The following is a 24695-nucleotide window of genomic DNA, read 5'->3' as shown; positions in this document are numbered from 1 at the left end:
AAGCCTTAAGTTTCCAATCAAAGGCGTGACTGGAGTCTCTTGGCCTTCAAATGGTCCTTTAGCAGGATATGTTTGTCCCATCTCGTGAGCATGTATCCAATACGAATCCCACAGACATATAATTATGTGTGGAACCAGAATCAAAGAGGATGAGTGCATCATGTTCTCTCTGTAACCGGTCTGTTAACTTCAAAAAGGGCAGTAGACTTTACTTCAAACCTTGATTTAGCTTTCACCCATTATTAGTCGTCTATTCCATCTGTGCTATAATGACACGAGACGGGAATGGGATACAGATGCTAGAATGCATATGTATGCGAGTCAGACACCAGATTGGCCCCTAAATAGGCGCCCCTTTCGGTATTTCTTTATTCTTTAAAGAGGGAATAAAAGCTGTGGTTCCCTACAAGCTGCCCCGCACAATCTGGGCTGAATTTCTTCTCTTCTAGCCCGATTTCGACAGCATAATTGTACTAGGACCCTTCACAGTCAGTATCCCCACGCATTAGATGACTTTCCCGACACATACGGACACTTTGCAAAACCTGGTGAGAATCTCCAGCACGCTGAATTCTCTGTTTTCTGCCTTGAAAATGCGTCAAATCACCTGTACAGCGGTCCCCTTGCGTCCCAAACCTCCTAGGGGTATTAGGGTCCGTTTAGGACCAAAACCCTAAACCTGCAAAAATACACAGCAGGCTGTAATTCACTGTTTCGGGCTCCGTTTCGCGTGTCGGTCGCATCCGTAGCAAGTCCTCGAGCTCCCGCACTTGTAGGGCTAGTTGCCCTTTGACTCAAACGAGATTTCGCACGTGAAACCTCTCCGAATCACCTGTATCTGCGGGGGATTAGCCGCTAGCTAATCCAGTACCTGTGCAAGAGGCTCTTGCCTAGGCAATCGCGCATGAACCCACACAACTGTACATGGTCAATCTGATGAGCCCACTAGAGGGGCATAACCATAAAGAATAGGGGGGAGAGAGAGAGAGAGAGCAGTGAGAGGTATGCTGGTCATGACATCTTGCACCTCACTGTACATAGAGGGTAAGCCAGCACTCCATTGAAGCTCTCCCACCTGTGACAGCACTCAAAAACGAGCTCACAGCTGAAAATCACGTTTTTGCCTTCTCTTTAAGTAGTAAACTTGCCTCAGAGTGCCAAGTGTCACTCATTTGTGCATTTTCCCGCTTTAGACCCTCGGGTCTAAAAATATCTCACCTGCAGCCTCTGTTGACTTGGTCACAGAGCAACAAAATGATCCCCATGTCAAACTGCACTTGATGACGCGAAGACATTTTGCCGTCCAAAAATAGCATCCCTAAAATTTAGGAGTTTCTGCCATTACATTCTTCTAGGTCATCTGACCCTCTTTGTACATTGCAGCCACACCCAGAACTGAAATGTAGCCTATGTAGCAAAGGATTCCGCTTTGGCTGGCCGATGACCCCACTTTGGTTAACCAGAGTCCTTGTCCAACCTTAGTGCTCTTTAGCCCTCAGGCTTGGACTCTCTCTGAACAGTTCCACACTGGCTATGCAATGCAGGGCAGTTAGATTTCCAGAGGGGTGTTTCCAAAAGGTAAAACAAACAAAATTCCCCAAAGAAAGAGAAAATAAACAAAAATGGAACTGCCACTGGCTGGTGACATACCCCCCTCTTGAAATCTCAAACGTCCTCGTTTGCACCTATGTCGTACATGCTTACAGTCAACACTCGAGTGTATTCAACACCTGTCGACACATGCACGACACATACATGCTCATTGTCAACCCTGGTGTATTCAACACCTCGTTGACACATGTATTGCCTGCGTGTGAACCCTGTCCCAATGACATAGTGCAAGCGTCACACTCTGCCATTGCTTTGAGTCCATAACTTTCCAATGACAAAATGGAAGCGTCACATTTTGTCACTGTCTTTTAGTACACGTTGGATCCAGTAACCTTTCGAGCATACCTAAACCGACAGTTTAAGAATGCAGTTACACATGTACTCTTCAATAGAAATAATTGTTGTACCCTTGACAAACTGACAAGAAATACTCACTTCTATAGCACTAAACAAACTTTTGGACATTCCATAAGAGCAATTGCCAAACTGACAATCTGTACAGCTCTAACATTCATGTAACATGCACTTCATTTGAGCTCACTGTAAGTAACATGTACATCATTTCTTTCAAAAGCCATTGTCACACTGACAATCCATGTAGCTCTATCTCAAGGGGTCAAGGTAGGTTGCAAACCAAGTTTTAAGTTCCCATACTTTTAGTGACTCTGCAAGTTCACTTTTTTCCATCCACTTGACATCCAAAGGTGAATAGCTTTTGAACTTTGCCAAACAGCACCTTGCAACCTTGCCTTTTCTTTTCTTTCTTTATGTGCCAAAATCTGTTGCGGGACCAAGATCTCGTCAAGTTCCTCGACTTCCGGCTGATCTTCAGCTTGCATATCTTCAGGCACATCACCCACATAGGGTCTGAGAAGACTCACGTGAAACGCATTGTAAATCTTCCAATTCTCACGCAATTTCAACCTTTATGCAATATCACTGATTTGCATACTGAGCATCGAAAACAATCTTTCTCTGCTCTTCATCTTGATCTTTGGAAATTAACCTGTGATCTACCCTTATGCTATCACTTTTATTGGGCTGAGAATTCTCTTTTTGCCCCAATTTTGGCAGCATAACTGTAGTAGAAACCTTCACAACCAAAAATCCACATATCCAAGTGATTATCCACGCATAATAGAGCACTTTTGCAAACCTGTCCTGGAAATTCAGCACGCTGAATTCTCTGTTTTTAGCTCCTAAAATGCTCCAGATCACTTGTATTACTGTCCTCTAGCTTCCCCGAAGCTCTTGGGACAAAAAAGCATCAAATAGGGTCAAAACTCTGAATCTGCAGAAAAATACAGCAAGCTGTATTTGCTTCTTTCGGGCTCTGTTTTGCGTGCCAATCGCACCAGTTCGTAGCCTTTGATCTTCTGCATCAGTAGGACTACTTGTCCTTTGATTTACACGAGATTTCTCGCAAGAAATCTTGTTAAATCGTCCTGTACCTGTTTTGAATTAGCCTTTAGCTAATTCGGTACCTGTATGAAATCATTCCAAGTGGAAGGAGTCTGTCCTTGTAACAACAATGTATTCCACCACTGACTTGCATTTTTTTTCAAAAAAGTGGCAGCGTTCCTGACTTTAAATGCTCCTTCCAACAAATGCTTTGTCAAACTGTTCGAGGAAAGAGAGAACCTTTGTCCTCTCATCAATGCCATTGAATGTGTCAATGGACTCACTGATCATCTTCTTTGTATGGCTTTAGCTTATCCATTGACTGCAAATTGTCAAAAGAGACAGTTTGCATAATGGGTACACATGTGGGAGACATCTGTACTCCCTGGCCAGTAACATGTTGATGTCCAGGTGTCATATTCACTGATGGGATTGAAAAACCAGCCATACCCAAGTTGCCTTGTGACACCCCAAACTGACTTTATGTGCCCTGAAATCTTGGGTGCAAACCAATGTTTGCATATGGGCACCATGCCTTGCATACCCCTAAACATTGTTCCTAGCATGCCAAAACTGCCTTGAACTTGATGTGCTATTGATGAAGATTGTATGAACTCCATAAATCTTGGATTCTCCATCAATTGCTTGAACATGGTCACAACAGTAACAACCTGCAAAGCTTTCTCTGCTTGGTATGAACTCTCACCAATTTCATGTGCAGTTGGAATAGGCTATCTATCCTCTGAAGAGGAACCCTCTTCCTTGTTGCCATCCATCCTATATCCAAAGAAAGACTCGTAGCCTTTCTCACATGTATCCAAAGAAAGACTCTCGTAGCCTTTCTCACCTGTAAATCCAAAGAAAGACTCGTAGCCTTTCTCACCTGTAAATCCAAAGAAAGACTCGTAGCCTTTCTCACCTGTAAATCCACTCGATCTACTTTCAAACTCTCTGTGTTTTCAAGGTCATCCCAAACTCTCTCTGTGTCTTTAACCCAAACTGACCAAGGCTCACTTTTTGAGGAAAAAGTGATTTAATCCCGTCGATGGAACCATGTAACCGGCTTGTTAACTTCAAAAAGGACGGTAGACTTTACTTCAAACCTTGATTTAGCTTTCACCCATTATTAGTCGTCTATTCCATCTGTGCTATAATAACACAAGAGAGGGGAATGGGATACAGACGCTAGAATGCATTTGTATGCGAGTCAGACACCAGATTGGCCCCTAAATAGGCGCTCCTTTCGGTATTTCTTTATTCTTTAAGAGAGGGAATAAAAGTTGTGGTTCCCTACAAGCTGCCCCGCACAATCTGGGCTGAATTTCTTCTGTTCTGGCCCGATTTCGGCAACATAACTGTACTAGGACCCTTCACAATCAGTATCCCCACGCATTAGATGACTTTCCCGACGCATACGGACACTTTGCAAAACCTGGCGAGAATCTGCAGCACGCTGAATTCTCTGTTTTCTGCCCTGAAAATGCGTCAGATCACCTGTACAGCGGTCCCCTTGCGTTCCCAAACCTCCTGGGGGTATTAGGGTCCGTTTAGGACCAAAACCCTAAACCTGCAAAAATACACAGCAGGCTGTAATTTACTGTTTCGGGCTCCGTTTCGCGTGCCGGTCGCATCCGTAGCAAGTCCTCGAGCTCCCGCACCTATAGGGCTAGTTGCCCTTTGAATCAGACGAGATTTCGCACGTGAAACCTCTCCGAATCACTTGTATCTACGGCGGACTAGCCGCTAGCTAATCCAGTACCTGTGCAAGAGGCTCTTGCCTCGGCAATCACGCATGAACCCACACAACTGTACATGGTCAATCTGATGAGCCCACTAAAGGGGCATAACCATAAAGAATAGGGGGGAGAGAGAGAGAGAGCAGTGAGAGGTATGTGAGAGGTATGTTGGTCATGACATCCTGCACCTCACTGTACATAGAGGGTAAGCCAGCACTCCATTGAAGCTCTCCCACCTATGACAGCACTCAAAAACGAGCTCACAGCTGAAAATCACGTTTTTGCCTTCTCTTTAAGTAGTAAACTTGCCTCAGAGTGCCAAATGTCACTCATTTGTGCATTTTCCCGCTTTAGACCCTCGGGTCTAAAAATATCTCACCTGCAACCTCTGTTGACTTGGCCACAGAGTAACAAAATGATCCCCATGTCAAACTGCACTTGATGATGCGAAGACATTTTGCCGTCCAAAAATAGCATCCCTAAAATTTAGGAGTTTCTGCCATTACATTCTTCTAGGTCATCTGACCCTCTTTGTACATTGCAGCCACACCCAGAACTGAAATGTAGCCTATGTAGCAAAGGATTCCGCTTTGGCTGGCCGATGACCCCACTTTGGCTAACCATAGTCCTTGTCCAACCTTAGTGCTCTTTAGCCCTCGGGCCTGGACTCTCTCTCAACAGTTCCACACTGGCTATGCAATGCAGGGCAGTTAGATTTCCAGAGGGGTGTTTCCAAAAGGTAAAACAAACTCAATTCCCCAAAGAAAGAGAACATAAACAAAAATGGAATTGCCACTAGCTGGTGACACTCTCACCTTTCTCCATGCATAACATAAGGGACTTCCAAGTTGAAGACCGCCCTATTATTGAACAAATACCATTGTAGTTCTAGGGGGTTCCATCTTTGCATGCTTTTGAGGGCATGAGCAGTAAGAATAACCTTGTTCACCGCATTTAAAACATCTATTATACTTACGATAACGCTCTATATCTTCAAGAGAAAATCGATTCTTACCTTGGTAGCCAGATCCATCTTTAGGCTTTCCAGTTTTGGTAGGAACATTTTGATTTGCATTTCATCCTTTCTCATGTGACTTCTCTCTCCCATTCTTTGGCTTTGAACCCTTGTCCGAATCTCGGAATTTGATGTTGGAGGCTACCATTGCATGGTGAATAACCTCCGAAATGGTCTGAGGTCTTTGTGTATTGATATAGTTTCTCCAATCTTCAAGGAGCCCAACACAGAATTGTTGTTTTTGCTCCGAGAAGTTGATGCGTTTGTATACCGTAGCTTTGAGATGTAGATCCCAAAACTTCTCCACAAATCTTTGCATGTTCTCTCCATCAAGGTTTCGCCATGTCGTAAGCACTTGGTTGGAAGCCCCAATTAATAAGAATTGCTTCATGATAGCAACTCGGCATGTTTTCCAAACCTTCGAAGCTTCTCCTTGGAGCGTAGGCTTGCCCACCACTGACGGGCTAATTTCTGTAGATGCATAGCAACATATCGGAGTTTGGATGACTCCAAAAAAAATTCAAACCCAAAGGCCGCATCAAATTGCTAGATAAAGCTTAGAGCTTTGTCCACATTACCAAAAGTTCCATCGAAGGAGAGGAAGGTCATGCTTTTACCTCCTTAAACTTTCTTGGGCAAGATGCTCTCTTCCAGGCAGCATGTGAGCATCGATGGCCTCTCCTCTTGTGTGCTTTGGGAGACTTGCAGTCTGAGTAGAAGAAACTCCCGGATCCATATGAGCTTGACGATGACAAAGAGTTGGATGGTTTCTTCTTTCTCTGTTTCTTTCAGGCTTCTTCTCACTCTCCCCAGAACGACGAGAAGAATAAAAGCTTGAAGATCTTCTCCTCCCAAAGAAAGGTGATAATGAGGGAATTCTTTGACGGCTCCTAGGATGTACATCTGCATCAAACGACATAGGACTATCTTCTTCATTCACAGGAGATTTCTCTCTTGTCTCTTTGTATTTCTTCTTTCACTTTGCCTCACATTGAGGGCTTCTTCTTCTTCTTGTCGCAGATGAGTGCTTCTTCAACTCGATAGAATTTCCTCTTTTTGAAGTCTCTTTATGAGACTTCACAAGAGAATACTCTTTGAGAGCAGCGACAATAAAATTCCTTGTTTGCAACTGTGTTTAGACAATAGCATACAAAGCAAGATTTTCCATAGCTTCTTGTAACATGTGAGCAAGAAATTCAATTGCCCAAATTCCATCAGCAATTGTTGTCACAAAGTGATGACGTGGCATCTCCACCTGGACAAACCTTGACAGATAAAATGATTTTATAAGTTGTTCCAACTTATGGGGTCCTGTCTGATGGGGCCAAGGGACACAAAGAAAATAAAGTCTAGCGTTGGCTATTGACGTGGCAAGTTGTACGGACGCCCACAAAACTCATAGGCTGCTGACGTGGCACTATATACGGATTTCGAGATTTCCGACACAAATTGCGCTGCCAACATTTGGCGCAAACTCATGGGACCAAATGCTTTTGGAGTTGGATGCTTTTGAGACTGAAGCTTTTCATGTAATTGCTTTTGAAAAGGCCCAGAGCCTATAAATATGTAACCAGGGTCTCAGATTTGCCTATGAGCACTAAGCAAAGAGGACCTTCGGTAGCTAGTTTTTGTCCTTTGTATGTTTTGCAGGCCTAATAGACGGCGATTACTCTTCTTTCAAGAGGGGGTATGTCACAAGTTGTGATGTGGCAAACAGAGGGTCAGGAAAAACCTAACGCTTCAACTTACAGAGCATGATCGAGGGGCCACAGAGGATTAGGGTTAAATAAAACCTAACCTTCTAACTTGAAGGCGACAGCCGAGGGCAAACCTTAAAAATAAAGCAACGCAAACTCACGGTTAATGTGGCCAACCGTACAAATAGCCCCCTGTAAATCACGGAAGCTGCTGGCGTGGATGCACAGACAACCCACGTTTTGGCGAGTAGACAGAAGGGCGCCAACTTTTCGAAAAGTGTGTGCTTTTCAAGGCCAAGGGCCTTTAAATATGTACTGAGGGCTCTCTCTCTCTCTCTCTCTCTCTCTCTCTCTCTCTCTCTCTCTCTCTCTCTCTGGCATCTTGAGTGCAGAGGAAACAGAGCAAAGGCCCCAACCTTGTACCTTTGCGAAGAAATAACGAAAGTTCAAAGAAGTACCAAAAGGGGGACCAGACTTTGGGGCCAATGCATCTGAAAACGAAGCTCCGCCATTCTGTGTCGACTCTCATTCCTCTCTCTTTTAAAGTTCAGTTGTTTGCACTTTTCTTTGTAAATTTCTCAATTGGAGTGTCAAAGCCTGTTACAGACATTGCCTTTGCCAAGGTAAAGGAGGCTTTGCAAAAGTCTCAAGCACAACATAAGAAGGCAGCAAACAAGCATCAATGTGACATGCAGTTGAAGGAGAACGATTGGGTGCTACTTCGGTTTGAGAAAGCAAGCCTACAAAAGAGGAAGAGTATATTACAGTATGAGTTCCTCAAGAGGTGTTCAACAATAATGCTCAATTGGGGTATTGTTAGACTTTAAATAATACTGTAAAATTCTTTACATAGCCTTTTCCTTAGTAGTTGCTCTTGTGAGAGTGAGTAGCGGAAAGGGTGTGAGCCACGCGCGTCGAGAGAGAGAGAGAGAGAGAACACAAGTGCTTTGCAAATGATGCTCTCAATACACAATCTCAATCTGAATGACTACAAGACCCTAAGCATTCTATTTATAGAATCTTAGATTGAGGTATGGCAAAATGTGTAACTGTTGCAAAAAACATAAAAGCCCAAAAATGACTAAAAATGTGTGAACCCAGCCAGGCCAACCAAAACTGGTTGCGAGAGCAAACACTGTGCGTATGGTGGCCATGCGAGCGGTGGGAGCAAAGGTCTCGTCAAAGTCCAGGCTTGGTCGCTGTGTGAAACCCCGAGCAACAAGTCTCGCCTGGTGTTTGTCGAGGGAAACATTGGCCTTGTACTTTGTCTTGAAAATCCATTTCGTAGAAACCACCTTTCGCTTGTTGGGCATGGGAACCAAAGTCCAGGTTTTATTCTGCTCGATAGCGTCCATCTCCGTCTGCATGGCACGCTTCCAGCAATCATGTTGGAGTGCTTCCTCCACCGAGAATCTGAGACATGAGTGCAAAGTTCACGAACTCTGCCCGTCATAAACTTGCCTCTGCTTGAGGAGTGCAGAACATCGAGGATGTCCAGGGTCTGGTGAATCTACTAACTTCGTGACTCCAAAGGAAGAAATCATAGAGTAAAGCCAACCCAAAACTAACTTCTCCTTGCTAGGTGGGACCGTCTCCACCGAAGGAGAACCATCATTCTCATCAAAATCGGAATCTGACATGGCATGATCGAATGAAGTAACTGGCTGCGGTGTAGAGGGTACACAGGAACAAGGATAGAGGTAGGATCAAGTGTAGGAGGTGGACGAGGAGGGAGGTAGGGAAGGTATAGGCTTGGATGCTCCCCCCTCTGCAAGTGTATTGAAGAGCTCCATGAAAGTCACATCACGGCTAACTGTGGTGGTCTTGGTGTCAGGATCATAAAGCTGGTATCCATCAAACTCTCGTGAATAGCCCTGGGAGATGAGCTTCTTCGCCTTGAAGTCTAACTTCTGTCGATTCTCCTTTGGCACATGGACAAAGGCCGGACACCCAAAAACTCGAAAGTGTGAGACCGAGGACTTGTGCCCGTACTAAGCCTGTTAAGGAGTCATGTCCTCCAAAGCATGGGTAGGAGAACGGTTCTGAATGAGCTTCTTCGCCTTGAAGTCTAACTTTTGTTGCTTCTCCTTTGGCACATGGACAAAGGCCGGACACCCAAAAACTCGAAAGTGTGAGACCGAGGGCTTGCGTCCATAGTAAGCTTGATAAGGAGTCGTGTCCTCAAAGCATGGGTAGGAGAACGATGTGTTGCACCCCTCTACCCAGTAGACCCGGAGCAAGGAAGCATGCGCAAGCATCGCACGAGCCATCTCCATGATAGTCCGACTCTTCCACTCAACAACTCCGTTCTGGGAAGGAGTGTAAGGAGTAGTCATCTTGCACTCGATTCCCTCTGACTTGCACCACTATGCAAAGTCCTTCGAGGTGAACTCACCCCCTCTGTCTGAGCGAATATATTTGACGTGCAAGTCCTCCTTTTCAACCATCGTCTTTCAATTTCGAATGAAATTGAAAGCCTCTGACTTGAGCTTTAAGAACGAAGCCCAAGTGTACCTATTGAAATCATCCACAAGCACAAGCAAAAACTGTGAGCCAGAAAATGAAGGAGTGCTCATCAGGCCACATAGATCAATGTGAACAAGTGCAAGTGGTGTCGGAGCTCTGTGGATGCTTGCTTCGGAAAGGCAACCCTATGTTGCTTGCCCATCTGGCAAGCCTCGCATACGCTTGATGAGGAGCGTATCGTTGGTAAACCCTCCACCATAGAGATCCTAGCAGCCTGCTGAAGCTGCTAATAGCATAGATGTCCAAATCGTGCATACCAATAGAGAAGAAGACTCCGTGGTCCCAGACAGAAGAGCAATGAGGAAGTATAGGGAACCATCGCGCTCACCGCGTGCAAGGATAGTACCTATCGTAGAATCAGAAATGGTGACTGTGCCGCTCCCAAAGTGTATGTCAGCTCCCTAAGAGTCCAAACTCGACAAAGAGACGAGGTTGAAGGCCATGTCCGGAACGTAAAGCACCTCCACTATCTGGCAGTGCCGACACTGGAATCTCATGGTTGTCACTCATAGTGACGGTCAGCCCCTGAGTCTCCATGAGAGAGCTAAACCAAGACTGTTAGGGAGTCATGTGAGTGTGGCTCCACTGTCAACAACCCAAGTACCTGAATGCGATGTAGCAAGAGCATGGTCCGTCATCGCGACAAGAGCGGTCCCCGCCGTCTCGTGAGAGGCTACAACTGCAGTCGAGGCTGTCTGTTTCTCCCTGTTAGCCTCGTCTCGCTCCTTTCTGCATTCTAATTCTTTGTGCCCTTTCTTGTGGCAGTGGTGGCATTCGATGTCCTTGTTCTTCTTCTTCTTCTTACCTTTACCTGTCTTGTTTCCTCCTTGAGCTATCAATGCTCCTTCTGCATCAACAGCACCTCCGGCTTGGAATGCGGAGTGCCCCTCGATCTATCTAAGGAAAGGGAGAATCTCGTCCCAAGTGGGAAAAGAGGTACGCCTAGATGTGAGCAAACTCTAAAAGTAGGGATCAAAGCGTGGGGGAAGCTTGAATAGTAAGAGGCGAGCCATGCGTGCCGAGGTGATGTCGCCTCCGGCAGAGACAACGTCGTCCCAAAGTTCCCGCATGCGATGCGTCAACCCGTCGAGTGAGTTGAAATCCTTGAACTAGACGTTGTACAACTCCTGTTCAAGTGTGATCTGTCTGGCAATCGAGGTCTCCTCAAACTAGTCAAGAATTCGTCTCCACAATGGATGTGCATGCTCCTCTTTGAAAACTTCCTTCGTGATGCGATCCGAGAGGTTCATCATAAGAAAGGTGAAGACTCATATGTCCCAATCCACCCACTCGTCGATCTGGGCTTGAGTGGTGGTGGGAAGGGAAGGCTGTGTAGCCGAATGGGTGAAATCATTCAACCATTCCCAAAGTCGATGGTAGAGAATGATTATGCATACTCGTGTCCTCCACACAGATTAGTTGTGTAAATCCAACTTCTTCTCCTCAGCAAACTGGGTGAGGGCATAATTGTTAGATGTAGCGTTGGCAGATGCCGACGTAGGTGTAGAAGTGGGAGTGGCCGTAGTCGCCGAAGTCGTAGTGGCCTCCTTCTGGGACTGTTGTTGTTGTCCCTTCTGCTTCGGAGTGGACATGTCGCGTGCTCGAAGAGTATTCCCAGAAGTATATCGATAAGATCGCCGACAAAGGTACCGTCTCCAATGCTATAGCAGTCAAAAATAACCACTCAGACAACCACCGGATGGTGTCCTGACGAGCAAGGGAGTGATCAACCGCACAAAAGGTAAAAATTCAGCGTGTTGTCCGCCCTAAAAAAAGTTGCAAAGGGTGCTGAAAACGCTGCTGTAATAGAGATTTCAGCGTGATTGTACACTATCGATCGGTACGGGAGCCTCGCAGAGTGTCAAGAGGAGGGTTCTCGCACTTTTCAGCCATCGAGGGGCTGAAAACAGAGAAAAAACAGCAAGTAATAAGTACCAAAAATGGTGCCGATTGGGTGTAGATACCTGTTCAAGGTGTAGATCTACAAGTGCCAGGGGTAGAAGGGTCTCCCGTACAAGTCTTGGCCACTCCGATCATGCAAGAGGCTTAGCGTTCGCTGAAATTGCAGCAACCTCCAAAAACGCAGCAAGTGCACAAAAAACGCAGGTATGCTGGAAAAAACACTGGTGCGTGTTGGTGCGATACTCTACAAGGATGGGGCGCCAAGAGAGGGAAAGGGAGGAGGATGCCTTCAGATGCAAAAATGCAAGGCTGATGTCCAAAAACGCTGGCTTTTGACTACAGAAAATGCTAGGGCTGAAAATGTTGGGCTGCTTTTTGCAGTTTTCCCGTGATGGAGGGGCTCAAAACTGCTAGCGCGAGCTTCTGGATGATGAGATCGATGAAGATCCTCAATGCTTGGCGACTGATACCATGTGAGAGTGAGTAGCGGAAAGGGTGTGAGCCACGCGCGCCGAAAACGCTGGAGAGAGAGAGAGAGAGAGAGAGAGAGAGAGAGAGAGAGAGAGAGAGAGAGAACAAGTGCTCTGCAAATGATGCTCTCAATACACAATCTCAATCTGAATGACTACAAGATCCTAAGCATTCTATTTATAGAATCTTAGGTTGAGGTAGGGCAAAATGTGTAACTGGTGCAAAAAACATAAAAGCCCAAAAATGGCTTAAAAAATGTGTGCACCCAGCCAGGCTCAGAAAATGATCAGCCAGACACCTGCTAAAGTGTCAGTCCATGCAATCTACATGATATGCGATGGGTGGCCAACCCGAGACAATCACTAGCCATACAAAATGGCGAAGCAATGGTGGTGTAGCTCTAACAGCTCTATGCTCACTCCAGCTCCATCAGATTGAATCTTGATAACCCAACCCAAGAGCTTTAATATCACCTCTCAGACTGATCTTAGCTTATCTCAATCCTCTTGTAGCTACAGAGTGCTAAATAGAGAGTAAGAGGTATTCAGTGGCTACCCAACTATGTGTGAAATAGTTCTCTTATATCGCTTCTTTAAAGCCCTGCTTATGACCTTTATGCTCCTTTACACTGTCTTAATTTTTCCACTTATTCAGGGTTCTTTATGAGAGAATCGATGCCTTGTCATTAGTGTTATATATATTTATTCTCCTCATTATTCATATTGATTGTCCCCATCAATGGGTCATGGGCTAAAATGAGAGGAGGGCAGGGCACATATAAATGTACTCCCTTGTACGATCTCATTGTGGTTGTTACATAGCCTAAAGCTAGCATTTAGTATCGCCTCTCTCTATCTCATGATTATATGGCCCTTAATACTCTCTTGAATCTTTCTTCTCATGTTCTTCTAGGTGATACCTGATCACTCCTCTTTCTTTTGGCTGGTTATCCTCCCCTAGTAGGGTGTATGTGCACCTATTTGTAACAGGTTGTGGCAGTAACGTGCATCTTCCGCTGTCACTTTGGCATAGGGTTAATAAAGAGCTTCAATTCATGCATATTGTGAGCCTTGAGGAAAACCATTTTTCCTTAAATGAGTAAAGATCAAATTTTTTATAGCATATGGACTACGACATTTTCATCTGAAAATACAGGTGGGCACAGAAGATTATATTTTCTCTCTAGACTACTATCAGGGTCAAATCAATGACCTTTCCGTGTCACCTACATGATCATATTCGACTTATTAATCCATAAGTCCATAAGTACATGGCTCTAATTTAGGGTGCACGAATTCCATGCACATCCGTATCATTTCTTTCACAAAATTTTCCCTATCTATCGAGGCAGACAAACTTAGTTTGTTGTATCAGTAGGCATTCACCTACAGACCTTCGCTTTGAATCACTGGCCAAAATCTATTCTTGAGAGTTCAGGTAGGTTACAACATAGTCCACAAGAGGACACAAGCCGAAGAAAAGACAAGGTTCACAAGATTTATCTGTGTATGGCTTTGGATAAATGAATCTAAAATGACATGCATGAGGTTGAGCAGGAAATTCACGTTAGAAACTGCATAAAATCTAGCTAACCGATAATGACACAGAGATGATGCATTTACTATAGCCGAACTGATACACCATGCACGTACTTAGCAGCACAGAATTTCATTCGCAAAAGTGGAAGCGAGAGAAAGAAAGAGAGATGACTGCCGCCAGCGGGGGGGGGGGGAGGGGGAGGGGGGGGGGGGGGGGAGAGACCTCGCGGATGACATCGGTGAGGTTGGCGGTGACTTTAGCGTTGGCGAGAGCGCTGGTGGCGGTACGCTCGTCCAGACCAATGCCCAGGAACAGCTGCGCAGAAAGACTCTCCTTCACGTTCGCAGGTCCCGGCATCTCTTCTTCTACGCCTGGCTGCTGCTCCTGCTGCTGCTTTCAAATCGTCTCGCTTAGTCAAACGTTAACCACAGATCATTAGCGAATGCCTTGGAGGCTTTGGACTCTTTAGAGTGAGGGTGCGCCCTAGGTTATGGGAAGAGGGAGATATGAAATCAAAGAGAGAGAAGATACCAAAAATCTCTTTGCTTAGGTCACAAGAAAAGCCTTTGACTTAGAACCCTCACCACTATGGAATCTTTTTTTTTTTTTTGCAAAACTCACAATTGTGAGTGGATAGTATTAAGAACAACACCAACCTCGAGCTCACACCGAGCCTTGAGGGTCAAAGGATTACAAGTTTTCTGCTTGACACAGAAACCACAACTACTCCTACGCTTTACTTATTATAAGATGTCATCATGACATGTATTGTTCTAGACCAGTCCTCTGAGGCTTGTTTGCCTTCGATCACGTGGATCGTTACTCTGCTCTCTTGTATGATTTCACAAAAGCTTGCCACAGCCAGATCCCCCTCAAACACGCGGCGGTTCCTTGCTTGCCAAATATGGTGAAAGAAGTAGTACCTGATTATTTGAGTGCAAACAAGAAGAGTTGGACTTCCCAACCTGTTACTACCAAAGAACAGATCAGTCTTGAAGAACTTAATTTGCCATGTCCTTTGAATCCACTTGCATATTTTCCCGGCCATGCCACTGATTGCCTGGCATCCCATGAAAAGGTGGGCTAGGTCTTTACTAGCTATTCTGCACCTTGAGCAACAATCAGACCCGATTCCTCTTTCTTGTATCTTTACGCCTGTCAGCAGAGCACCCCACATCACTTTCCACATAAATATCTTCATATACTGAGGCCACCTTGGCTTCCAGATGTTCTCCATGACTCCCTCCCATCGTTTTTTCGTCCAGTGTCTCTTCCATAATTTGTTGAGGGGGCTACACCAATTAACCTCGTGCATTAATGCATGGTAAATGCCTTTAGAATGTGGTTTCCAAAAGAGGCTACTCCCGGGCCATCTCCAAGCATCCCATTCAAAGTTGGATTCACAAATTGGCATCGCCGCCTTATCAAGCTCTTTCATCACCCTGTAGACTAGTAAGATCTCAAAGCCATTCAGTTGAAATTGGATGGCTAAAGAGTCAGCAGTTTTCTAGCACTTACTGTTGCCATCCCAGAATTGCTCTCATCGAACAAGCCCCTTATTATTCACATTCCTGACCATTTCTATCCAATAGGGGCTTTGCGGCGGGCCCAATATTTTAGAGAGCCAAGGGGACCAATGCAAAATGGAGTTCTTAAAGTATCTAGTTGCGTCCCCCCATTCCAAAACCTCAGTTGTTCTTTTGCACTTCCTCGTCAGTTCCCCTGAGAGTCCACCAGATCTAAGATAAGACCACTTCGGGGCGAGAAGTTTGTCGTGCATCACAACCCCCTTCCACTTGCCCCCTTTCGCTCCCAGTTTTACTGCATCAAGCATTTCCTTCGTCGTGATAGCCCAAGCTTGGTCCTATTTAGCCAATGAGACCATAAATTTGGCACAAAGGGCCTCAGCATGGGATACAGGGTTAAGAATGCCGAGCCCTCCTTGGTCTACCGGGCGAGACACTACCTCCCATCTAACCCACTGCCATGGATGGGAGGTTTTCGTGTTGTTCTTCCAAAGAAACCTTCTCACTAGTTTTAAGAATTCTTTCCAGTTACACTTAGCCATCTTGAGCACGAGGCCGAGGAAAGCAATATACGGAATCATAAAAGCATTAATCACTCTAATCCGACTTTGAGGGAGGAGAACAAACTCCCATCTTCTCATTTTTTAGATTATTTTTTCAAGGACCCATTGAAATCTTTGCCTGTGGGTTACGTCCATCCCTACGGAGGCTCCCAAGTGTCTAAATACACTCCCTTTTGAGATAAGCTCTCTTGTCCAGATTGCAGGGTCAAAAGAGTCGTTCTCCGTCAGGGAGATAAGTCTGGACTTCTCTATATTGCACTTGGCTCGCGCGGCCACGACAAATGTTTGCACAATCTCCAGAGCTCTCCTGACAACTTGAGGGCACGCCTTCAAGAATAGAAGCGAATCATCTGCAAACATTTTGGCCAGTAGGCTGGTCGTTGCCCGTTAATGCCAGACCTTGAATCTTGTTGGAATGAGGGTTGCAGAGAAACGCACATAGCTTGGAGAAGACGAAGGAGGCTCAAGGTACACATCAGAGAGTGTATTACTTAGTGTGCAATGGAAAGATAGATTGCCCTATAATGATGGGCGTATATACAATGCACGGGGGGAAAAACCTCCTAAAGAGGGAAAAAATGCCCGGCGGTCCTAGTGTGTTCACACACATCACTACCACATGTATATGGTAACAAATCCCCCTTGGAGTGATGCGGTGAACGAGAGCTGGCACATGAGTAAAGGGAAGTGCCATGCCCTGAGGACATGATCAGTCCACAAAGGGGAGTAAGCCCAAAGCTTTGCGCAAAGCTTCAGGCTTCTCACGAGACAATGGCTTTGTGAAAAGATCTGCAAGGTTGTCCTATGTTGGCACATAAGCCAAGCTGATCTCTCCTACTGAGAGCCTCTCCCTGACATAATGGTAATGCACCTCAGTTTTCTTTGTACGAGCATGGAAAACTGGGTTCCTCGCAACTGCCAATGCGCTCTGACTGTTAGTGTAGATAGTGTTGGCAGTGTCATGTCCAACACCCAAATCAGCCATCAGGCATCTGAGCCATACACACTCAACCGTAGCTGTGAAGACTGCCCTGTACTCAGCCTCACAACTCGAAGTGGCCACAATAGGTTGCTTCTTGCTCAACCATGATATACATGAACTGCCAAGCATGAAACAAAAACCACTTGTGGACACTCGCGTGTCAAAACAACCAGCCCAATCTAAGTCCGAAAAAGCATGTAAGTCTTGCGGCAATGATCCCCCCTTGGGATAAAACAAGCCAAGATGTAAAGTGCCACTAAGGTAGCGGAAAATTCTCTTGACAACCTGCCAATGCTTGGACCATGGGCTATGCATAAATTTGCTCACCTGTGACACTGCAAACTGAATATCCGGCCTCGTGTTGCATACATAAATGAGGCAGCCAACAGCAGTTTGATAAAGAGTGACATTAGCAGAATCTCCAGCATCATGTAGACTCAACTTCAAACCTGTTTCCATGGGAGTGGCAATAGGTTTGCAATCCTCAAGTCCAAACTTACATAGCAATGTCTCTATGTAACTTTTCTAACATAAGGCAATACCACCATCACACTGATTATACTGTATGCCCAAGTAATGATGCGACAACCCCAAATCTTTCATCTTGAAAGTAGCATTCAAATCAGCCCTAAATTCATCAATATGTCTCTCATTTGGTCCAGTGATCATCAAATAATCGACATAAAGAACCACAATGAGAAGTACATCACCCTCACGCTTTACATACAATGTGTTTTCTGTTGGACTGTTACAAAAGCCTTGTTTGACCAATTGAGTGTCAGCTTTTTCATACCAAGCACGAGGAGATTGCGTCAACCCATACAAAGCCTTGTTACATTTGCACACTTTTTCCTCGTGTCCTTTTATGACAAAACCGTGAGGCTGCGTTACATAAACTTCCTCAAATATGTCACCATTCAAGAAAGCAGTAACAATGTCTGATTGATGTACATCCCAACCAAAATGAGCTGCCAATGCACATAGAAAATGCACAGTAGTCATACGACAAGTGGGAGCAAAAGTCTCTTCATAATCTATGCCTTTTTGTTGTGCATAACCCTTTGCAACAAGTCGAGCCTTATGGCGATCGATCTCACCATCCGGTTTGAGTTTCAACTTGTAAACCCACTTCGTACCAATGGCCTCTTTTCCAGGAGGCAAATCACATAAAGTCCATGTGTCATTTTCTATAAGTGCATCATATTCTGATTGCATGGCAGCCATCCAATTTTTTGAATTCTGTGCTTCATCAAAAGACAGAGGCTCCTCAACATCATGTAAGCTAGACACAGCCAAAGCATAACAATCTGATGCATAAGATGCATGGCGAGAGCCTGAACGAGTACGACTAGACAAAGGTGCATGCAATTTACTGTCACGCAAAGTGTACACCAGCCATTTTGGCATACCTCTAGCCTGCTCATTTTCAGCCCTTTCCTCATCAAGTAAATCATGTACATCTGCATCAGTAATAGGTGATCTGTAATATTTTCAAAAACCCCCATAGGCTGTACATGTGACTCATTGGAACTTACATTCGTATTTCCACCACTGAAAAGAGGCAACAAAGTGTCATAAATGTCCTGTGAGCTTATATTACTGTCTCTAGTACATGACAGCAAGGGCTGAATAGAATCTTCCACAAACACTACATCCCGTGAAACCAGAATACGTTTTGTTTGCGGATGATACAACCTGTAACCTTTGCTTTCAGCACTATAACCAACAAAACTACATTTGACAGCCTTATCATCCAATTTTTTGCGCTGCACTTGTGGCACCAAAGCATATGCCAAACAGCCAAAAAACACGCATGTGGTCAATAGAAGGCTTTCTATCATGCCATGCTTTATATGGAGTAATAGACTGCAAAGCTTTCATAGGACACCTGTTAAGTACATAAGTGGCACACATGATGGCTTCAAGCCAAAAAGAATGTGGTAAAGCTTGACTTTTAACCATACATCGTGCCATTTCCGTCAGTGACCTGTTTTTCCTCTCAGCAACACCATTTTGTTGAGGTGTATAAGGCACTGTACATTGGTGTGTTATCCCACGACTAGCCAGAAATGCATTAAATTCATGAGACATATACTCCCCCCGTCGATCGGAACGGAGGGTGCCCATAGTACATTTCGAGACATTTTTAGCCACAGCCAGAAATTGTTTGAAGCACATAAAAACTTCGGACTTCGCTTTAAGCGGAAACAACCATGCATGCCTGGAGTAATCATCAATGAAAGTCACGAAGTAAAGGTAATTGCCCAAGGACGGAGTTTGCATGGGCCCACAAACATCACTATGCACAAGCTGCAACCTACATGTGGCCCGAACTGAACCATCCTTTGGAAACTTAGAACACTGCATCTTATCCAAAATACAGCCTTCACAAACATGTTTGACAGGTGCTTCAAGAGACGGCAAAGAAGCAACCATATCAGATTTCTGCAAACGCAGCAAACTGGCAAAATTCAGATGACCAAAACGTACATGCCAAAGTTTTGCATCTGAAATAGCCCTTGAATCTGCAACAGAATTTGCAAAATTTTGTCCACACTTGTCATACAAAGTGAGCTTATACAGCCCATGACACAAAAGGCCAGATGCAACAATTTCATCACCAAAACTGAGATCATGAACTGCACATCTGTCATCCACAAATTTGACTACAAGTCCAAGTCTAGCAAGTGCGGATACAGACAAGAGATTCTTCTTGATCCCAAGTACATAAAGTGCATCAACAAGTGTGAAGGAACTGCCATTGGCAGCAGTGAGCACAATCTTTCCAACTCCATGAACTAGATAAGAGGCATTGCTGGCACAAGTGACTGAATTCCCACGAGGGACAGACTCGAGAGAGGTAAACAATTCACGATGTGAGGTAATGTGCTTTGTAGCACCACTGTCGAAATACCACACATGTGGATCTGCAGCAACTGACAAGCATGCATCATGGACAGTGGGATTGTAAGTGCACTCTGCGCTAAAAGCCCATTCTGCATCAACATGAGCATTACAGTCTCCTTTCACAGAAGACCCAACAATGGCTGCATTTGTAGTGGAACCAGCATTTGCAGTGGAACCACCCTCTTTCTTCTTAGCCTCTTTGGCCTTCAACTTAGGACACGACTTGATCAAGTGATCATTAGCTTTACAATAATGGCAACGCATCTTCTTTTTGCCCTTATCACCAAAATTTCAAGACGAATTGCTGCTAGCACAAGCATTAGGAACATAATTTTTGCCACTCGCAACAGAACCATAAGAAGTGGCTGCATTGCTGTTACCACCCTTTCTTTGAGAAGCAATAAAAGCCAGTTCAACTGCACGCTGCATAGTCCTGTTTTTCCTGGAAAGTGACTCTTGCAACAGCAATGTGCATAATGCATTAAACTTGATAACTTCAGGATTTCCTTGGGTCATAAGTCTCCAAGTACTAGCAAAAGTCTGGTAAGAATCTGGTAAGACATCAAGAACAGTCTGCACAAGTGAACTGTCTGAAATGACTTCACCTGCAGAAATAAGCTGCTCATTGATATCCTTGACACTAGCAAGGAAAGTTTCCATATCATCTTCCTCATGCATAATCTTCGACTCTAGCTCTGTACGCAGCAAAGCAATTTTAGCCTCATTGCGACTTGCATAAAGACCAGCCAAGATATCCCAAGCCTGTTTTGCAGATTTTGCTGAACGGATGTGAGGAACAATGGTGCGCTTCACAGACAACGCAATCAATGCAAGAGCCTGCGCATCCTTAACATCCCAACGAGCTTGTTCTGTCGTAGGCAAAACAACTCTCACAGCAGCAATCCTTGCAGCAAGACCCGCAACATCCTCAACATCGCCTACATCCTCAGAACCAGGACGTACATCAATGCCCTGCACAATGTTCCAGGCGCCCTTTGACTTGTATAAGCCCACATAGGGTAGTTGTTCCCATCCAACCTATCCTCAACATCAAACATCTTGAACACATCTATGTTGTTGTTGTCAGCCATGGTAAATGTTGCACCTGATGTGAAAACTGCCCGAAAATAGGAGAAACGGAGCGGGAACAACACGTGCTATATAGCACAAACTGTAGAAGACTATATGGCACCTATTATGCAGAAAACGACACTGATAGAAATTCTGCACAAAATGACAAAATTGCATGTGCAGACCTGCTTGTAGTGGAAACGGAGGCCGAAATGAGCCCAAATCAAAAATCTGAGCAGACCAAGCTATACGAGCTTTCCCAAAGTATTTGTAAACCTGCGAACGCTCGCCAAAGCTCACTAAAATCGAAGAAAGTGAGCAGGCGTGTACTGGAGCAGCTGGCGACTAAGCTCGGGAGGACGCAACCTGCTCTGATACCAATTGTTGGAATTAGGGTTGCAGAGAAACGCACACAGCTTGGAGAAGACGAAGGAGGCTCAAGGCACACAACAGAGAATGTATTACTTAGTGTGCAATGGAAAGATAGATTGCCCTAGAATGATGGGCGTATATACAATGCACGGGGGAAAAAACCTCCTAAAGAGGGAAAAAATGCCCCGGCGTTCCTAGTGTGTTCACACACATCACTACCACATGTATATGGTAACAAATCTCTCCCTACGCAACACTGGCTTCGAGCATTGTGTTGAGAGGATGCGACCCGATGGCGAAAAGCAAGGGGGCCAGGGGACATCCTTGCTTAATAGACCTTTTAACCTCAAAAGAGCCCACAATTCTGTCATTAAACATGAGCTTTGATTGGCTGCCAATGCCTAGTGTGCATATGAGGCGACAAAGGCGAGGCCCAAAGCCCAGAGCTCCCATGACTTCTTCTATATAGGACCATTCTGTTCTATCATAGGCTTTGTCGAGGTCCAGCTGCAGCAAGATGCACTCTTGCTTGGAGAAGGATGCATACTTTATTCCTACCATTGCTGCCAAGATATTGTCATATATAGATCTCCCTTTAATGAACCCGTGTTGATGGGGAGAAATGATCCGACTTAGGAGGGGGGCAAGTCTGAGAGCTATCACCTTGGCAATAATTTTGTATGCTACTGACATCATCGTAATGGGACACCAATGTTTAAGTTGAGCAGCAGATCTGTTTGGGGATGGCCTTGATATAAACCCTCTCTTAACACTTGCATCCAACGACTCTTCGAAAACAGCTTGATTGGCCATCCGTGTGACTGGACCCTTGAGATCATCCCAAAATTCCCTAAAGAATTCATTCATCAGTCCATCCCAACCGGGGGACTTTTCATTGCTAAGGGCTTTTAGTGCCGCTGAGCATTCCTCCTCAGAGAAGGCCATTTCCATGCGGTTGGCTTCCTCCTTGGGAACCTTCTTTTCAACACTCCCAAGTAAAGACGCTCGGGCTTCTCCCACTTCCTGAGATTGGGTCTCTGACTAGCCGATAATCTGGCTGAGATAATCGAGCATCTTGGTTTTGAATTGTATTTCCTTTCTCATCATCGAGCACTTGCACACGACCTCAACTTTCCTCACTTTTAGAGCCCTAAAAAAATGTGCTTGGTTAGAAGGCTCTGGTTGAAGGAAAGTTTCCCTAGAGAGCAATCTCGCCTTCTTGATTTCCTCCAACTATTCGTTGGCCAGGTGAGATTTAGCTTCAAGCCATAGCTTGTGCTCATCCTCGGTAGCCAGTCCGGCAGCCTTCCTAGAGGCTAATTGCGCTACCTCCTCTGTGAGATGTTTGATATGTGCCTAGTTGGCTTTTTTAACCTGAGGACACGAAGCTTTGATAACTTTTTGTACACTCCGAACAAATAGATTCCAAGCACTAGGTTTATTCATCCCCACATCTTTCTTGAGCTTTCCCAATGCTTTCTTGGTGATGCTTCTGAAGAGAGGGTCTTTGAATAGGTGTGTCCCTGTAACCAGAAGCTTTTTGTCCCCTCTCGGGGATTGCCCCTCCCCTTTTATCTTTCTTGAGTTGTAAGTGTAATGGCATGTGATCGGAGAGGCTTTTTGTTGAGATTACCTTCATCTCTAACGTCGATGAGATCTAGTCAGCTTGATGAGAGCAGTAGCATCTGTCAAGCCGGGAGGTAGTGCGGGCATACTGAAGGTTTGTGTAGGTGAATCCAGGCATGTTGCTCCATGGGCCCACTTCCCACAAGTCAATCATAGCCCACTTCTCACATAATCTCAGTCATTTAGACTTTTCTGAGCCAGCCAGTATACTGGCGGAGCCTATTATGTCCTTGCTTTTCTCGACCATATTGAAATCTCCAACCATCAGCCACTCCCCTTCGATCAGAGTATCCTTGAGATACATCCACAGTTTAGCTCTATCCTTTGCGTTGCAAGGGCCGTAAACATTTACTATGATGAAGGTTGATTGTCCCATTTGATTCTAACACCAAGGACTCTTCCAGAGGGGTGGTTTAGAACCATCTTTGGCTCCAAATCTCTGTCAGCAATGAACAAGACACCACTAAAACCGTCACTTCCTTCCCCATAAAAGATAAGTTTTTTTCCTACAGCCTGTTTTCTCCTGCTACTACGAGCATCCAAATGGTGCTCCTGGATGGCCCAGCAATTGACTTCCTTCTCTTTCTTCACTTCTTCCCAGAAGAGAGTGCCCTTCTTCCGGGTTTTTAATCCCTTCACGTTCCAAGATTGAATAGAGAGAGTATCCATCATTGGGAAAGGGGGACAAATTCTTCTGCCACCAGGAACTCTTCAACAAGGTTACCATTCCGGTTGTCCTCTTCCATTTGCTCCTTTTCTGCTGAAACCTGCACGGTATCCAGCTTGGAAGTGAAAAGGTCCTCTTGATTCGTCTTCCTCAAAACTTCAAATAAGTTGTCATATAGGAAAGGAAGCTTTGGGAAATCCGGCGGGAGACCTTTGATTTGTCCCAAGGCCCTAGCCTGCGCTTTGAACCGTTTACATGAAATATGAGATATTTGTTGCTAGCCGTCATCTTTTGACCTAAGAGTTGGAGACATCACGATCTTCTGCATTACTGGAGTGGTCGTTCTTTGCGGAGCGGTGGATGAAAAGCGGTGGCTTTGGGTGATCTTGCCCTTACCTCGGTTGCCATGATCTTCTTTCTCCACATCTTTATCCAAGTTGACTTTATTTTGACCACCCTCTGCCTTACCAAGATTTTCAGTAGGCTTCTTTGTTGGATCTACTGCATTCGTGCCACCCTGTGGGGTAGCCTGTAATTCAATTCTCTCCATCATTTGGTCTGTAGGCTTTGGCACCTCAATGGGGCACGCCCTCGCATAATGCCCAAATTTGTTGCATTTGAAGCAGGCCCCAAAGAAGGTGTTAAAGTTCAGAGGAATGATCTTTAGTCCTACCCCAACATTCACCACCAAGTTCTTTGGTTGTGGCTTCCACAGATCCCACCAGATACATACCTTGTTTCCTGCTACACCCAAGGCTCTGGCAGATGGGACAAATAGTGGATCACCAAGCGAAGCTGCAAGGTCCTTCAAGTTCTTCCTAAGCCATACGGGGAGGTTGACAAACTCCACCCATATTGGGCAAAGATTCTTGAATGCCTCATTAGATTCAAAGAGAGGGTCCTACGGGACCACGCACACCGGCACGCGATTGAAGAACAATGAGCTTTTTGCCAAAACCCTCTCAAGCATTGCACTATGGTTGAAGTGAACTGACACGAATCCTTTTGCTATATATTGGGTGAACATTACCGAGCCGTGCTGATTTAGAACCATTGGACTGCAGAGCCAGTTACTGAGATCAA

General features: G+C 45.1%; 1 protein-coding gene across 2 annotated transcripts in view; it reads right to left on the bottom strand.

Moving 5' to 3' along the window:
• OVA9 (glutamine-tRNA ligase, putative / glutaminyl-tRNA synthetase, putative / GlnRS) overlaps window positions 1-14369 on the bottom strand; it is a 73080-nt gene extending 58711 nt beyond the window's left edge. For both annotated transcript variants that reach the window (XM_086493772.1, XM_086493771.1), the window contains exon 1: window positions 14121-14369. In XM_086493772.1, coding sequence (XP_086349898.1) covers window positions 14121-14255 — 135 coding nt within the window. In that variant the 5' untranslated portion in view covers window positions 14256-14369. The remainder of the gene's footprint in view (window positions 1-14120) is intronic.
• Window positions 14370-24695: the final 10326 nt, after the last annotated feature.

Source organism: Adiantum capillus-veneris, chromosome 21, assembly GCF_014529385.1.
Source record: "Adiantum capillus-veneris isolate H3 chromosome 21, ASM1452938v2, whole genome shotgun sequence".
Lineage (NCBI taxonomy): Eukaryota > Viridiplantae > Streptophyta > Polypodiopsida > Polypodiales > Pteridaceae > Adiantum > Adiantum capillus-veneris.
Note: the sequence above shows the minus strand (reverse complement) of the source record. Positions and strands in the feature narration are given on the sequence as shown.